This window comes from Exophiala bonariae (assembly GCF_035927105.1).
Source record: "Exophiala bonariae strain CCFEE 5792 chromosome Unknown scaffold_7, whole genome shotgun sequence".
In the NCBI taxonomy this organism is placed as follows: domain Eukaryota; kingdom Fungi; phylum Ascomycota; class Eurotiomycetes; order Chaetothyriales; family Herpotrichiellaceae; genus Exophiala; species Exophiala bonariae.
In genome coordinates this window covers 1034714-1050936 of record NW_027042482.1, presented here as the reverse complement: position 1 = coordinate 1050936, position 16223 = coordinate 1034714, and the positions used below count along the sequence as shown (strand labels likewise).

The 16223-nt window shown below is 50.7% G+C and overlaps 5 protein-coding genes across 5 annotated transcripts; 3 read left to right on the top strand and 2 right to left on the bottom strand.

Annotated features, from left to right (window-relative positions):
• Nucleotides 1-333: 333 nt before the first annotated feature.
• LTR84_012387 (uncharacterized protein) lies at nucleotides 334-3315 on the top strand (the record flags this gene model as incomplete). The annotated part of the gene is made up of 1 exon (XM_064855911.1): nucleotides 334-3315. The coding sequence occupies one exon, from the start codon at nucleotides 334-336 to the stop codon at nucleotides 3313-3315; it is 2982 nt and encodes a 993-aa protein (XP_064708571.1).
• Nucleotides 3316-4043: 728 nt separating this feature from the next.
• LTR84_012386 (uncharacterized protein) lies at nucleotides 4044-5309 on the top strand (the record flags this gene model as incomplete). Its single annotated transcript, XM_064855910.1, has 1 exon — nucleotides 4044-5309. One exon carries the CDS (start codon nucleotides 4044-4046, stop codon nucleotides 5307-5309), a length of 1266 nt encoding a protein of 421 aa, XP_064708570.1.
• A 509-nt stretch (nucleotides 5310-5818) lies between these two features.
• Nucleotides 5819-7654, bottom strand: LTR84_012385 (uncharacterized protein; the record flags this gene model as incomplete). Its single annotated transcript, XM_064855909.1, has 1 exon — nucleotides 5819-7654. One exon carries the CDS (start codon nucleotides 7652-7654, stop codon nucleotides 5819-5821), a length of 1836 nt encoding a protein of 611 aa, XP_064708569.1.
• A 1298-nt stretch (nucleotides 7655-8952) lies between these two features.
• On the bottom strand, nucleotides 8953-11136 carry LTR84_012384 (uncharacterized protein; the record flags this gene model as incomplete). Its single annotated transcript, XM_064855908.1, has 1 exon — nucleotides 8953-11136. One exon carries the CDS (start codon nucleotides 11134-11136, stop codon nucleotides 8953-8955), a length of 2184 nt encoding a protein of 727 aa, XP_064708568.1.
• A 671-nt stretch (nucleotides 11137-11807) lies between these two features.
• On the top strand, nucleotides 11808-16000 carry LTR84_012383 (uncharacterized protein; the record flags this gene model as incomplete). Its single annotated transcript, XM_064855907.1, has 2 exons — nucleotides 11808-11861; nucleotides 11909-16000. The coding sequence occupies 2 exons, from the start codon at nucleotides 11808-11810 to the stop codon at nucleotides 15998-16000; spliced, it is 4146 nt and encodes a 1381-aa protein (XP_064708567.1).
• Nucleotides 16001-16223: the final 223 nt, after the last annotated feature.

The following is a 16223-nucleotide window of genomic DNA, read 5'->3' as shown; positions in this document are numbered from 1 at the left end:
AGGCGATGATTGCTGCAAGCCTACTGCCGGGGCCGACGATGACTGCGAGAGTACTTGCTGTGCTGGGTCCAATGATGGCACCGACGATTGCTGCAGTGAAGATGTCAAGGTTAAGGAGAAGCAGGCCAAGACTGCTGGTGGATGCGATGGATGTGCTTCCGGAGAAGGGGAGGCCTGTAATGGTTCGTTATTGACATTGTTCTGCTCGCGAGGCTCTCAGATTCTGTGGGAGGGGTGTGGAATTTTGCTGACGAGGTTTTCTTCCATTCACTAGAGGCTTGCATCGATCGTGCTGCCGTCATAGAATGCCGAGCCGAGTGTGGACCGACTACCATGAAGGAAAAGAAGGAACAGAAGAAAAAGGAAATGGAGAAGGCAGGCCTCATGGACGAAAAGGCGATTGCTGCATCGACTGGTAGCACCTCCCCTACCGTACTTACAACCGAGAAGAAGTACGCGGAGAGCAATGACACCTCTTCTCTGCTCAGTGCATGTGACGACCACAAGCGAGCAGCTCGTGAAAAGTATCGAGCCGTCCAGGGTGTTTTGAGTTGCATCTGTCGTATCCTGATGGCCAGGAACCTCGAGCCATGTTGTTCTCAAAAGACGGCAGTTCGACGACCCATCAGTAGACGTTCGCATTCGCATGAACAAGGCCATGGACATGCTCACGGAAATGAGCATGGCCACGATCATGGCCACGGCCACGGCGCAAAGCATGGTCACTCTCATGCCAAGGCCACCGGCCACTCGCACCACAACCGCGCTCACAATCTTAAGGAACGGAAGGCAGCACGCGACAAGGCGCATGCTGTCAAATATGTTCAGGAAATTTCATCCGTGGGTGGAAAGGTCAGATCGACCTCTGATCCTGAGAAAGGAGCAGCTGAGACAGAACATATCGTGCTCAGTGTCAGTGGTATGACCTGCTCTGGTTGTGAATTGAAACTCACTAGGACTCTTGCAAATTTCAACCATGTCCAAAATTTGCAGGTCAGTGTCATTCTTGCCAGGGCGGCCTTCGATCTCGACACGAGCCGAATGTCCTATGACGAACTTCTCACTTACCTTAGACGGGCAACCGAGTTCTCCTATGAGCGCGTCTCTACCAAAGGTCAGGAGATTGATGTTCTCTGTCCTCAGGGTGCGAAGACGTTTGCGAAATCTCTTGCTCCACTCGGTGTCACGGGCATGAAAACAGTGACGGACAAGATAGCTCGGATTGAGTATGACCCGAAAATTCTTGGTGCCAGAGATCTGCTCAACTCCTTCGACGAACCTTTGCAATTGGCTCCCATGAAATCTCCCGAGTCGATCGAGGCAGGAATGAAGGAAGTTCGCAAAGATGGCATGATCACCCTCTTCTCCCTGCTTCTGACGATCCCTATCCTCGTCTTCGCTTGGGCGCCTGTGCCTGAACACCCCGTCGCTTATGGATCGGTGTCTCTGGCGCTAGCGACGATCATTCAGGTCTTTGTGGCAGGTCCGTTCTATACTGTGGCTTTCAAAAACATCATCTTCTCGAGACTGGTCGAAGTGGACATGTTGATCGTGCTCAGCACGAGTGCAGCATACATATTCTCGCTTGTTGCCTTTGCGTATGAGATGCAGGGTCGCCCATTGGAGACGGGCGAGTTCTTTGAGACAAGCGCCTTGATAGTCACGTTGATCATGCTTGGTCGATTCATCAGCTCTTGGGCTCGCCAGAGAGCAGCAGAATCGATTTCGGTCAGGACATTGCAATCGGCCACCGCCGTACTCATCGATCGAGCCACAGGCACAGAAACAGAAATTGATGCTCGACTCCTGCAGTATGGCGATATTTTCAAGGTCAGTCCTGATTCTAGAATCGTCACTGATGGTACCGTGATCTCTGGTGTCTCCGAGGCAGATGAGTCCATGGTGACTGGGGAGTCTTGTCCGGTGCCCAAGAAGAACAGATCAACCGTCATTGCAGGGTCCATCAACGGGCCAGGTGTTCTGCAAGTCCGCCTCAGCCGTCTACCTGGCGACAATACCATCAGTGCGATTGCAGATATGGTTGATGAGGCCAAAATGACCAAGGCTAAGACTCAGGAGATCGCAGATCGTATCGCTGGATACTTTGTCCCAGTCGTATGTGCTGTCACTATCCTCGTGTTTGTCGGCTGGATTGGATATGGCATTGATCGAAGAAACTACTCTGGTTCTCGAGCTGCCGAAAATGCTGTCACTTATGCTATTGCTGTCCTTATTGTCTCATGTCCTTGCGCCATTGGTCTTTGTGTCCCTATGGTCATTGTGATAGCGGGAGGCGTGGCCGCCAAGCATGGTGTCATTTTCAAAACCGGCCAGACGATCGAACTCGCGAAGAAGACTAAGCATGTTGTCTTCGACAAGACAGGTACACTCACAGAAGGTAACTTGTCGGTTGTCGCCGAAGCCTTCCCCGGTGGTGCTGCAGCCCTCATTCAGCCTTTAGCATTGGGCCTCGTGGCAAGTGTGAAGCACCCTGTCTCAATTGCAGTCACCAGATATCTCAGTGACAAAGGAACCAAACCCATCGAGATCGGCGATGTCACTGCTGTTGTCGGTAAAGGCGTCGAAGGCATCTTCAACGGCAGTAAGATTCGTGCTGGTAACTCTCGATGGCTACATGTCGAAGATGATCAAACAGTGCAAGCGTTCCTTGCTCGAGGTCTGAGTGTTTTCTGTGTCGTCAAGGATAATCAACTCCACGCGGTTCTTGGCCTCGAAGACTCCATCCGACCTGACAGTGAAGAAGTCGTCACGGAACTACGCAAGCGTGGAGTCTCGATCTCTGTTGTCAGTGGAGACGACGATGGAGCCGTACAGTCCCTTGCTGCGAAACTCAACATCCCTACATCACACGTCAAATCTCGCTGCTCTCCCAAGGATAAAGTCGCCTACCTCAAGGAAGTTATGAAGGATCCTGCTGCCGTTGTTGTCTTCTGTGGCGACGGGACCAATGACGCACCCGCCCTCGCTCAGGCCAGTATCGGTATTCATATAAACACCGAGGGTAGTGATGTTGCACAGAGTGCGGCGGATGCTGTGCTTGTCAGGCCTGCTCTGAAAGGACTCTTGTGCTTGATCGATCTCTCTCATGCCTCAGTTCGACGCATCATGTTCAATTTCGCCTGGTCGTTCACATACAACCTCTTCGCGGTGCTGCTGGCTTCTGGACTGTTTGTCAAATTCAGAATTCCTCCAGAGTATGCTGCTTTGGGCGAGGTCGTCAGTATCATTCCCGTCATTGTCATTGCCATGCTTCTGAAGTATGCAAAGCTCAACGGTTGTGATGGTCATCGTTGAGAGGTCGCGTGGTGGAGGGGAATACGATCACTTTCGTGTGGCTGATTGACCTTTTTCGTGCCTGTCTGGTTGTCTCATGCCGCTGTCACTCGCTTCAGCAGCATCGGACTTTGATTAAGTAGATACTTTCATTCTTCGCTGCCTCAGTTAGTCAGGCATCTGAATCTTATTGAATGCCCTCAGTGCCACTTGATTCCCGTAATTTATATGTCTCCAGAGCTTTCGAGCAAAGTGTTTAGTAGGCGTGGCCAGGAGAAACACGCAACTCTCACCTGACCGATCTGACTACTTGGGGCTGGCACTGACTGCTCCTGCTTCTGTAATGTCTTCAATAAGTCGAGGCCGAAGTGCATCCATGCCGGGCATGATCAAGTTTTGACGTTCGTAGGCGGATGCCGTTGGACACGTTGTCAACAATTCAACTTCACCTTTGCTCTCCACGATCGTCAAAAGGTCTTGATGACATAAGCTCGATAATTTCCATCAACTTCACTTGGTCGAGTACGAACTAGATTCTTGCCTCCAAGTATTACACGACACCACCACAGCAATAATCATTAACATCTTAATAAAGTCGTTCAGTCTCTTCGCTGCTGTATAATACGATTTCAGATTCACTGATAAAACTACAAGGGCAACACTTAGCTACTGGGTCTTGGAGACAACCTCCCATATCCACGACCACTTCAACCAGTCAAAATCCCAAGAGCCACACGCCAACAACGACAATGTCACACTCCAAACGCAACACATCGCTCGCCTTCTTCACGGCTCACGAACGCAGCCAAGTTCGCGCGCACTGGGGCTCGCAGTCCACACGACTGACACGCGACAGCTTCCTGCCCTTCGGGCACTGCCGACTATGTCTGGGCATCGCACGCGACCCGGTGACCTGTGGGGGCATCAGCGTCAACATCAATAGCAATACCAATAAAGACTCGTCATTATCACCAACAACACCAAAAGTCCACATCTTCTGCCGCGAATGCGCGCTCAATGACCTCGTCGCGCAGATGAGGGAGATCAAGCGCGTAGAGAAATCTAACGAGGAGAGGGAGCGGGACGATGCCGCGCGCAAGGCGGAGGAGGCAGAGGAGAAGCGGAGGCGGGATGTTGAGGGGTTTGAGCGCGCGAACTTATTGGGTTTTGGGCCTGCCGATGCCGCGGCGATTGCGAATGGGTTGGGGAAGCGGAAGAGGGAGGCGAGGGAACTGCATTCCTCTTCGTCAGCAAACGCCAAGCGGATAGAGAAGGACGGACACGCCGACAGAAAGACAGAGGACGACGACGACCAGGACTCGAACCACCGGGAGAAAAAGACCAAATCCTCCGAAGCGAGTTTCTGGATCCCCTCGACCAACAGCAACGAAACCAACAACCACCGCATCAAAACACACGCGAAGAAACATCCGATCTGCCCCGCCTCGACGCCGACAACACAACACACCTACAGCCTGAAGACGCTCATCACCGTGAACTTCAGCGAAGAGGGCTCGGCAGACGACCACGACACCCCTGCGTCATCAGCTACCAGTACTTCCACCACGACCAAGACGCGCATCTGCCCGTCCTGCCGGAAAGCACTGACGAACACGTCGCGGGCGATGCTCGGCTCGGCCTCTGCGGCAGCTGCTTCGCCTTGCGGCCACGTCGTGTGCGGCAGCTGCGTGGATCTCTTCCGGAGCGTGCCTTCTTCGTCTTCGGCTCTGTCCGGGGAGAAATCGGCATCGAAACCGCGGCGGGAAATACGATGCTATGTCTGTGAAGCGGATCTCAGTGGCGCTGGTGCTGGTGCTGGTGTTGAGGTTGGGGCTGATGTTGAGAAGGAGAATGGTTCAGCAGAGCATGATGGAAAGGGGAAGAAAGGCAAGGGGAAGGGGAAGTCGAAATTGGGTCGTGCTGGGAGGTTACTCGAGATCAGCTGTGAGGGAACAGGGTTTGCGGGCGGGGGTGCGAATATGGCCAAGAGGGAGGGTGTTGCTTTTCAATGTTGAGGCTTTGCAGTGTGTTGCTTGGGGACTCAACATAGTGCATGTGTACTTTCGCCAACAGTGTTGGGCGGTCCACGAGGTAAATATCGATCAATGCCAACGAGAGGACTACTGAATACGAGCTTCCGGGTTGTAGTGACCAATGGTGCAAAGCATTATCTATCAGCTATCAAGCGTGTCTCTTGTAATTGAAGGTGGGTATCTTTGAAAGTTTGTACTGTAAGAAGTAGAAGAATAAGGTGTCATGTCCAAATCGTCGACCCATCCCATTCAGGCGACAAATCAAGATTTCATACCAACACGGTCTGTGCTTCTCCAATTCCGTTCAACATACATGTCGTGACCTTCCTAACGCACCAGAATGTCCAGCGATGATGACCATAGTCTGCCCAAGCGCCATGCAAGTATCAAAATCATTTCGGCGTTATTCAATCCAATCGCTCAGTGATGTCCATCTCGTTTCAAGCAATGGGGATTCCAGAATCCCGCGGTTCCTCGGCAGGAAATCAAATTCAAAATGTCTCATTCAAGTCATAACCTTCCTGAACATTGTTCAATTGTCGTGATGGGGGACGCATATCACCCAGGCTTTCTACTCGGTGAGTTCCAGAGCTTTGCCGCCGGGCCAGTGAAGGTCTACTTAACCCAGCTGCGGCATTTAAACTTTGCCTTTTGGTCGGGCTAGGTATAGCTGAGCCAACATCGCTCGTTCGTTTAGCAAAGGTTGTTCGCCGAGGGGTTGGAGTAGCTGTGTCTTTTAGGTCAGACATGATAGAGAGATCGCTGGTCTCTGAATCAAATGCTCCATCACAACCATATGTGGAAAGACTGCTCTTAGGTCGAATCCTATCCGTCGAAGCATTTGGGGCATGTTGAGAACCAACTCCACTACCCAATGGTGCACGGAAGCCAGAGATACTAGCTCGGCTTCCTGGACGGCTGTGTGTGGGTGCATATGATGCTCGACTTGAAATGACTCCGCTAGCTCTGCTGTGAGGACGTGGTGGTGGTGCTGCCATTTCACCACGTGTTGGAGATGGAGGAGCTCGTTGTACAGATGATGTGTGAAAGGTTTTGGCTTTGGGCATTGATGGGGTGTCTGACGCTTTGTCGGGGAGCGAATCAACACCGCTTATCGTACTGCCATTGGTGCGTTTTCGACTTCGAACAGTGACAGAAGCTGGAATATGATGACCCAACGCTGATCCACTTCTGGGTGAGCTCCGAGGCGGAGTACTCACTGGAGCGGGAAGCTTCGACCTGGCCGTCTGAACACGAGCCTCGAGTTGTTGCATCTTTCCTCGCAAGTTCCTAAGATGAATGATTGATGTGGATTGTGGTAGACCACCATTCCGAGTAACTCCAGCTTGATGTTTGGTCAAACTCTGACGGAAGTTGGAAGAAGGTCTCGAGTAACCAACAGTGGCAACGGAACCACCACGTGCGTGACTGGGAGGTTTTGGAGTGATGCTGGAGGTAACGGAGGGACGGGGGATCGAGGCACCATTAAGAGACGATCTGGTCTTGGGAATGGAAGTCGCTGCTGGCACCGATGACTTTGTGTTGACAGATTGATCGGAGACTGGGGGAGATGGGGGAGTAGGAGCATCGGAAATTCCTGAAGAGGAAGCCGTCTTTGCTGGCGGAGTATCGAACGTGGGTGAGGAGGCGTTGGTCGTGGTGGGAGACAATTCGGATCGGGGGGATGCTGAAATGGTGATGGGCTGTAGGGTCAGGTTCTTCCGGATGCGCGAAGTCTTTGAGATCTCCATCTCCAGCTTGTTCTTGGTAATGTCGGCTTCGACTCTGAGATCAGAGAGTTCGTCCCTGAAGCGTTGAGCATCTATCCGAAGAGCTTCTCGTTCTTGTTCATTGACTCGCATCTCCTCTTCCAACAGGACACTTCGTTCAATGGCTTGGTTGTATCTTGATTCCATGTCTTCGAGGGAGGATTCGGTGTTGCGTTGTTTCTTTTCGTAGTCATCGTTGGCCACCTCGATGTCTCGGAGGCGCATTGTAAGGGTCCGGTTGGTGTCGCGTAATTCGGTGATTTCTTTCTGGAGGGTATTTTGAGCGTTGGAGGCTTCGGTCTTGGATTGTCGGTATTTCGTTTTCCATTCGTCGACCTCATACTGGAGATTGGCTGCCTTCTCCTTTAATTGGCGTTCACGTTTTTCTGAAGCCTCGATGTCTTTCTCGAGCTCCGCTTCGAGGTCTTTACTCGAGGCTTGAAATTCGGCGAGTTCCGCCTCAACTAATTCATACTGTGATTTGTAGTATTTCAAGGAGTCTTCTAATGACGTGGCAGGGCCAGGAGACGATGCAGGTGCATCATCAGAAAAGGTCATGATCGCGTGATTGAGGATAAGACGGTTGTTGAATCGGGATCGCCGTAGTGTCGTGATGCGATGTCGAATAAGTTTGATTGGGAATCAGGCGTGTTGGTCCATGTATTTGGCGATTGTTTATTCTTGGATCGGCGGTTGGATGTAGGTGTAGGCGGTGTATCGTTGGGCGGCGGTAGATTGTTTGCTGGTCGTTGGATATTTTGTCGAGTCGGATTATGCTGCTATGGTTAGTAAGAGTCGCATAATGCGCTGAAAGCGCAACGAGAAGAGTTGTAGGACGCAGATGGTTGATGTTGATGATAATGTTATGGGAGGGATGGGGACGGAGATACTGGCAGATGGATGAGAATTAGGTTGGTTTGGGCAATCAACAAGTGGCAGGCACAACCGCGACCAGTGACCACCAACGGCAGGTGCGACTGTTTGCAGACTGCAGACTGCAGGTGCAACTCGTGCCACTCCACACTGGCAGGAGCGATTCACTGGCAGTGCATGCAGGTAGTGGCCCCTGTCGAGGCAACAGCCATGCCAAGATCCATTGCTCTCCACTCCTCGTACTCCATTTCTGCAAATAATTCTCCGAGCACATCAACAATGATATCAGAGAAAAATATGCTGTACAGATTATGGGGTAGACTAGAAGTTTATTCTTTTGTGTCTACTCATGAGAATTCACGGCGGTATATCTAACACAAAGGCAGACTACTAGCCTCAGGTGAGTTGACAAACAACTTTTTCAACCTCCATGGTTGCTCCTGCCACCGCTTTCCCATAAACGCTCTGCTCAATTTCCGAGTTTTGTGTTTGTTTGCAGACAGCCCTTTACTTCAACCCCCGACACCCCTTGAAATGCCAAACAGTGTTGGTGAGGGAGCTCGGGATGTAATCTCTTTTCCTGAGCATAATATGCACTCAAGGAGAAGGATGGGTCTCGCATCGTCGCCATAATTCCATCTTCTCAGGGATCAGTTCAGTACTGTTACCTGCCTGGAAGGTGTGGATAACTGCGCGCTCACTCGCTCTTCTGACCCTAAGGGAAGCGTTCTCCCAATGGTAACAGAGCAGAACCGCTGTGCAATACAGAAGTAACGTGTAGCTATTTTTGCAACAGGTACTCCACAACTGCTCTGCACTCAGAAGCCTCGGAGTTGCGTTCACATCTGAATGCCTCAAAGGAGCTTCGTCGAGGCATACGTAAGTAGTTATCCTCGGATGTGGCATTACGCAAGCGTTGCTCACTGGCTGTCAATATTATCGACCGTTGGTAACAATCCCGTAACGGGAATAGTGTCCAACCATTACATTTTTCTGAATGTATTTCCAGATGCACTTCTCCGATCTTTGGATCGTTTTTCACTTCTTCCGTGGTCTCTCGTGTCCAGTCGATTCTTGGTTCTCCCGCTTGGTGCGTCAAATGTGATGACTTGATTGCCGACCACCGCTCGTGGACCATTTCGTTTGATACGTTGACCAGGTCTCATGTTGTCCGCTCGCGATCCAAAAGATCGATCTCCTTGTTCCCTACCACTGGCCCTGGAGCCAGCAGAAGAAGTAACTTTCATTTGCATTTGCTTCCCTCCCTTTTGCCCGGATTTACGCTTGTAGTCAGCATTGGATATGCGTTCCTTGGTCTTATATCTCGAAGATGCTCCAAAATCATCTTCGTCGCTTGATGGAGGTACTTCATCAAGGGCTTCTTCCTCCACGGCAGTGAGCCCTTTCTCGCGATCCAAATTCGTGGAAACAGTAGTCTTGGTACTCGGGTTGAGCTGTTGAAATTCTCGAGAAGTTTCGTCCACAGCAAAATCTTCGTCCTGGAATAGCCTTGCGAAACGAGAATCTGCCAAAAGACCTTTCTCTTCTTGACTGGTAGGCTCTGGCTCCTCTGTGGCACCTTCTGGTTGTTCGATTTCCTTTTCATCCCCCCCTTGAGCGAGAACTCGTTGTGCACGGCGTCTTTCATTCTTCTCCTCGCGATCCAGTATTCTTTCCACCATTTTGCGGTTGACTTTTGCGGTGACCTTCTTCTTGCCACGGATTCGGCTTTCTCGCTCCTTTTCGATCTTGGCCTGCACACGTTTCTGTCTCTCTTCCTCATAAGTGGTGGGGTTGGCGATAAGCCTGGCTTCCTCATACAGTCCCTGTGCAACAAAATAACCATGCATATAGGGCCTGAGCAGATTCGTCTTTCCAACCAAATGATCCAAGTTGAGCATGCGAAGTTGAGGTAGAGTGAGGAATTTGAAGTTGTCGTAGACTTCACCAACATTTGATCGGGAGAACGCCATGGGGTCGTTTGGATCATCTGCCATCTCTTCAACCACGTTGTCCAAGAATGAGCACCATTTGGGAGCCGGCCCTAATTGAGGGATAAAAAAGGCATGCTGTTGTCGCCCCTCGTTCGCGGTCAAGAACATTCCGCTGTCTCGGCACCAAGCAACACAATTGATGTCGACCGTGGGCTCCACTGAAGTCCAGGGCGCACCATCATACTGATCCCACAATTTCAATATCCGTTTGTCTGCAGAAGCGATCTTAGGCTCGGAAGTTGAGGCTCTTGTAGTACTCGAAGCGGTCAAGTGTTGGACGTAGTGGATGGGATATCCATAACCCTGGTCCTTCTTCAACGTGGGTAGGGGGGATCGAAGATCGTAGAGGTATATGAGTCCGGATGAGGTGCCCACGGCAGTACTGATTCCCGAGCGATGAAAGTCCAAAGCTGTAACTTCAGGTCGGCCATCATGATCAGTGGGCATCGCAAGTGTAGCGACACGAGCTCGGGCTCTCGAGTCCCAGAATTCCACAGTGCCGAGGGACGTCCCAAATGCTAGCAAATTGTGACTACCTTCCGCCACTGCAGCAGTATTCACACTCCCGGTACGTATACCACCTTGCAAGGCCCCGCCACCCATCGAAGTCAAATCGTCCCCGCCGACATCAACTTCAAACTCTTTCATGAATCTTCCTTGTTCCAAGTTGATCCTGAATACCTCGCCCATGCCATTCGAATTCACACCGACAGCAGGGACAAGCAATTCTGTACTGCTTCTATCGTATGCCAGATCGCGGCCGTATCTAGGTATCCGTAGGGAGTCATGACAGCCACCAGGAGTGTGAAATTCTATTGAACGATCCTCCTGCAAGTGAACCGTCTTGGAATAGTCGGAAGAGAGGAAGAGAAAGGTTTTGTTTAGGGTATCGGTATGCCGCGCCCATGATAGAGCAAGATTAGGTAGATAATGTGTGTGAATCTGAGGTTTATATGTCCCCGTGCTCATGACCCATTCGCCATCTTCGCTGACACGAACGCAAGCGCTCGCCTCTTCGAATTCAAAGTCCTGTAGGATTTCGACTCTGTTGGCATATTCGGGATCATTTTTTTGTTTTTGTCTTTGTTTCTGCGACAGCCAGTCAGGAAGACTTCGGGAGGTAGATGAGCCGGAGACTGTGTAAACTGGAACCGTACTGTTGGTGAGTCTCATAATGGCGGCGCAGAAGGCGGTGGGGGCACTAGCGGACGACCATGAACGTGATAAACTCTCGGTTTTAATATACCATCCGTCTGCTTGGGGTCAGCTCATCGTCGACTGGTGCAATTACCGAGCATAATCGTGCAACATATCTGATGGAGTGGACTTCAAGAAGCGCTCCCACTCCGAACTTTTTTCTGACCCGCAGATGTTTTCAAAAATATTGCCGAGGTATTGCCGCCCAATGGGCTAGCTTGGCTTGGCAAGGCTGCCATCCATCACGTGGAATCCTTAGGTAATGCGATGATCTCGCTGTCGACCCTTGAACCTCGAGCCGACCTGAAAGTGGCTGGAAATATCGACCAACTTCTCATGAATCAACAACTACTACCCCTATCGTCATTAAGATCTTAGTCATATCTAGACTGAGTGTAATCATTTGATATTGCAAGCTTCCTGGATCACCGGGTGCCCACTCAACATTCTTCCGACTTATTCGGGTATCATAAGATGTGGCTCTTTAGCCAGACAGAAATCGCTACTCACATTCATGCCGTATGTTTGATCGAATGATTTGATATCGGCTATTCAACTCTGGAAGGGCAATGAACATCCTCCTCCATCAAGACTCTTCATTGTGCTTTACGCAGCACTGGGTTCTTGTGCCTCCCAACGGCTGAACAATGGCCACTGCACTCGATTTCCCCGGTAATTGTACGACGAATGTGTATACACTTGTATGATAGACCGCAAAACTTCTTGAACTGGACTGACATGGGAGTAGAATGATTTTGGCGAGATTGCTTATATTGTTTGCACCGTCGCCAATCCCCCAAACCAGGATCACTCAGTGTTCAGCAATACGCCAGAAAACATACTAGCTCGTCTCAGAAGAACAGAACGACAATTCAGAGATGCGTCAATCCTTGCTGCACTTGATATCGAAGCACTTCAACTGTTTACGTTTTATAAAAAAGTCGATATCGCAAATGCCAAAGACCAGAAGACTTTGCTAAGCAAATTCGGCTTTGTCCTTCGAAGCAATACCTGTACCATCGCCTATAAGACTGCAGCACGGCTTCCAGACTTGATGAAACCAGATCAGTCTCGTCTCTACCGGTTATTTACCACTGCGATCATCTCTAGCCTCAAGATTTCTCCATCAAACGAATGCGAACTTCAATCCCTGGGGCCAAATCTGTACTTGGCCGAGCACATGTCATCCGGATCAGATGTCCATGAGTTCAACTCTTTGAGTAAATGGATTCTCCATCGCGTGGATCTCCAGGTCATCCCAAGTGGCCATATTATTTTGACAATTGCCAGAGATCATGACTTGTCGTTTATGAGACTGACAGATGCTCTATCACATGGTGGACTTTCTGCAAGAACAGCAAGATCCATGCCTCTCTATCTGGCTCCTGTTGGTATCATCGCTCGTCTCGATACTTCCTGCCTTATGGATCTTGATTCTCCCATGGAAGATTGCGTCCAATCACCAGGTGATGAGTCGTCGACTGCCCGAAAAGAAGTATGGAAAGAAATGCTTCCGTTGTGGCTAAAAGATCGGATCAATTTTGCAGCTGATCTCAAAGACTCCCTCTGGATAGAAGTACAGGTTCCTGTTCGAGGGGATGATGCGCAAGCGGAAGAAGGTTCACAGGATTCTTCCTCAGAGCCTGTAATATTCGAATCAATTTCGTGGAGGACTGTATTTTGGCCTGCCAAACTTTGCTTTCTTCAGCACACAAAGCAAGAATCATTTCAGGAGAGCACGGATGAAATCGACGATCCCCTCCAATTCGTACAAACCTGGATCAATGGGACAGTAGAGGTCTCGGCCACAAACACATCGCAGACCCAGCAGAACATGTTTGAGGACGAGGACGAACCACTTTTCGCCGAGGATGGTACTTTTGACGATCCTGAGCACTTTCAGCCATTCGGTCCACCAGCATTTCCAGCCAGCCAAACGATTTATCCAACCCCGCCGGACGCCCTCATGACCCATGCGACGCCAGGTCTATCTGTAGACGGTATCCCGGTAACACCGGCGAACGGCCATCATCACAATGCTACGACACAATCAGGACAGGATGAGGAAATGCCCGATTTTGACGTTTCCCATACCTCTGGCACAGGAGCTGGATACTACGACGAGGACTTATTTGACGAGATGCCGGATGACAATTTTGGTCAAGAGGGTAACGGAGACGAGCCAAATTGGGACTTCTTCGATGACCCTGGGATGGATACAAAAGATGCCTCGACAGGCGTACAGCGGCAGCTCAACGATGTTTCTATGACTGGTAATAACGGCAACGATGTTGGCGATCACAATTACAAGGCAGCTGAAGACATTGAAATGTCTCCTACCGACCAAAGAACGAAACCCGAGCAGGTCGCAACTAGTGCAACAGGTGAAAGTACTGTAGACACACTTAAAAAGTTGGACCTCCCATCGCAGGCCACTATAATACCAGAGACCGACTCACAGGCAACACAGATGGCTCCTCCAACATCTCCAAAGCAACAAATCATCTTCGAAGAGCCCATGCCCAAAGGCAGCCCACAATCAAACAATGACCGCCGTCGCTCAAGCGTCTACGACGGACTGCAATCCGTTGCAATCACGTCCGACCGCGACAGCAGATACGCGTCCGACGGCACCTATTGGTTCGATCCCAGCCCAACCACCACCAACCCCAAAACCGCTCTGAAACAGAGCGCAATCTATCAGATGATGCCTGGAAGCCCCTCGGGTAGTGACGATAGCTCACTCAGTAGTTACCCAATGTCACTCGACCATGGCAGCGCAAATAACTGGGCAGCCTCAGGGCTCTCGCGGCAATGGACCGAATACCACGTCGAATCTCCAGCCGGGAACGACTTGCACAACGACGACGATAAAGCAGCGATAAAGCAAGAAATACAGCAGTTCTTGAACTCGCTGCCGAATGGACTCAAAACACCTCCTCTCGCAACAGATTTTGCTGTGTCCAAGCGTGTCCGGGAAATCCCAGTCATGTCGAACCAGAAATTCCTCCAGGTCGCTCACATTCTTGTCGAACAAGTTTCTCAAACATCTCTCATTCCACATGCAGAGCACCTGGACCATCAAGCAATACCGGATGATCAGCTAGACGTCCACGCTGACCTCAGCGGCATCAACACCTCTGCCTCGTCATCCAGCCTTTACCAATTGGTGAATCTCAGATCAGAGAGTAATCAATCCAGGCCACACGGAAGAATCACTAAGCTCGCTTCACCACAAGTCCATGTGCGACGCGCCGAACAGCCGCTAACGGCATCAACCTCGATCCTTGGGTTCTGGGATATCCTCAATCTCCAACCGGAAAACGGTGCCAAGGATGTGACGGCATTCTGTATCCATCCCGATGCACGAACTGTAGTCGATGGCTGTTCCAACTTCTTGCAGCGGATGAAGGATGCATACAGCGCATGTGCTCTTGGTGCACACTCGACCGGCAATATTGCAGGTTTGACGAAGACTGGTCTTTTGGCATGGAATTTGAATGAATCACACCAGGCCAATCTTCGTTCAATGTCCAAACGCCTTGGAAGTGCTCTGGCCGCGGCTTCTGACCTGAAAGGCATGATAGTTGTGTACATGATCAGCAAGTCAGACAGAATGACTGACTACCTGGAGACGTGTTACGCGTTTCACACCTTGTTCGAGTCATTCGTACAAGCAACCACAGACAAGAAGAATGTCACAGATATCGCGTTGCAAATCATCCCAATGAGCTTTGTCGCAGATTCAGAAACCCTGGTGATTCCTGCTCAGGGTGCATACCTCAAGCTAGCGCTGGAGGTCTACAACCGTGTTCCGCCGCCACAGTCAGAAGCAGCACCCCCACCAGGGATCTGTGCCTCCGCAGCCAGTATTGCAATGACGGAGGCTTCCGTCCACTTTCGACTTACCACCGAGGTCAGCTCACCACTGTTTCAACACGGCTCATGTCTCCATGTCGCGTACTCTACCAGTGATGACGGTCGGTGGATCACCGCTGCTTGGACCGATGCATGTGGCAAGCTTGGTCTGACGATGTCCTATTGTACGCAAATATGGAGCTCGAGTCCGAAAAGGCAGCGACAGGATATATTCAAGGAGATATGGGAGATTTCGCACGATCTGATCGGCAAGGCGCAAAGTACTTGGCGGTTGTGTGTTGCGAAAACCGACGTCTTTGATTCCGAGGAACTGGACGAATGGCGAGAGGCGACTGAAGGATCGTCCTCAAACAAGAAGAAATGTGTGCTGGTGTTGCTATCCGTACGGATATATTCAATGTTGAAAATGGTGCCACCTCCTGGCCTAGGAAGGACTGGTGGGCCCAACATGTATGGAACACCTGCATCAACACCACAAGCTGGTGGTATTACGTCGCCAGATCAGTTGGTCCCGGCTACTCCAACGCCTGGTGGTAGTGGGATTGTGAATGCGCCCACCCCACCCGAACACGGCTATGATCCGAATGCCGACAGCGATCTCACATTGATGGACCCTGCCGAGGAGAGCTGGTCCATTGTCCTCCCATACGGCATCAATCAAACGACCAACATGGTGGAACTACGTCCTTCGACACTCACCGGACTATTGATGAAACGGAAAGGCGTGAAAGGCGAGGATGGACACACGTCAATTGAAGTCAGCTTGTTTCAATCAATCCAACCTAATCCACCTGTGGATGAACCGTGGACGGATGAACTTCTCGAAGACATCATCAGACAGTATCGAGGACTGGTCACACTGAGTGTCACACGAGGCTGTATTCGACCCAACCTCGATTGTCTTCCATGGCATATTGCGACGGCGAAAAGGGGTGCGTGCGTGCTTGGGCAAGTAATGTGACCTGGAAAAGGCGGATATCAAGGCAAATACCAGGCTCAAGCGTCCGTACTTTGGGTCTTAGGCTCTCAGCACCCAAGCATTAGTGCATGGATGTTTCGGTGCTCCGATTTCGGAGTGCATCTAACCCTAAATCATGAGCGGGAGCAGCAAGTCCTGAAGGGGATCAGACTTGACAAAAAAAGATTAGCTTTGTGAACAAGAGATTAAAATTGAATTGACTAGC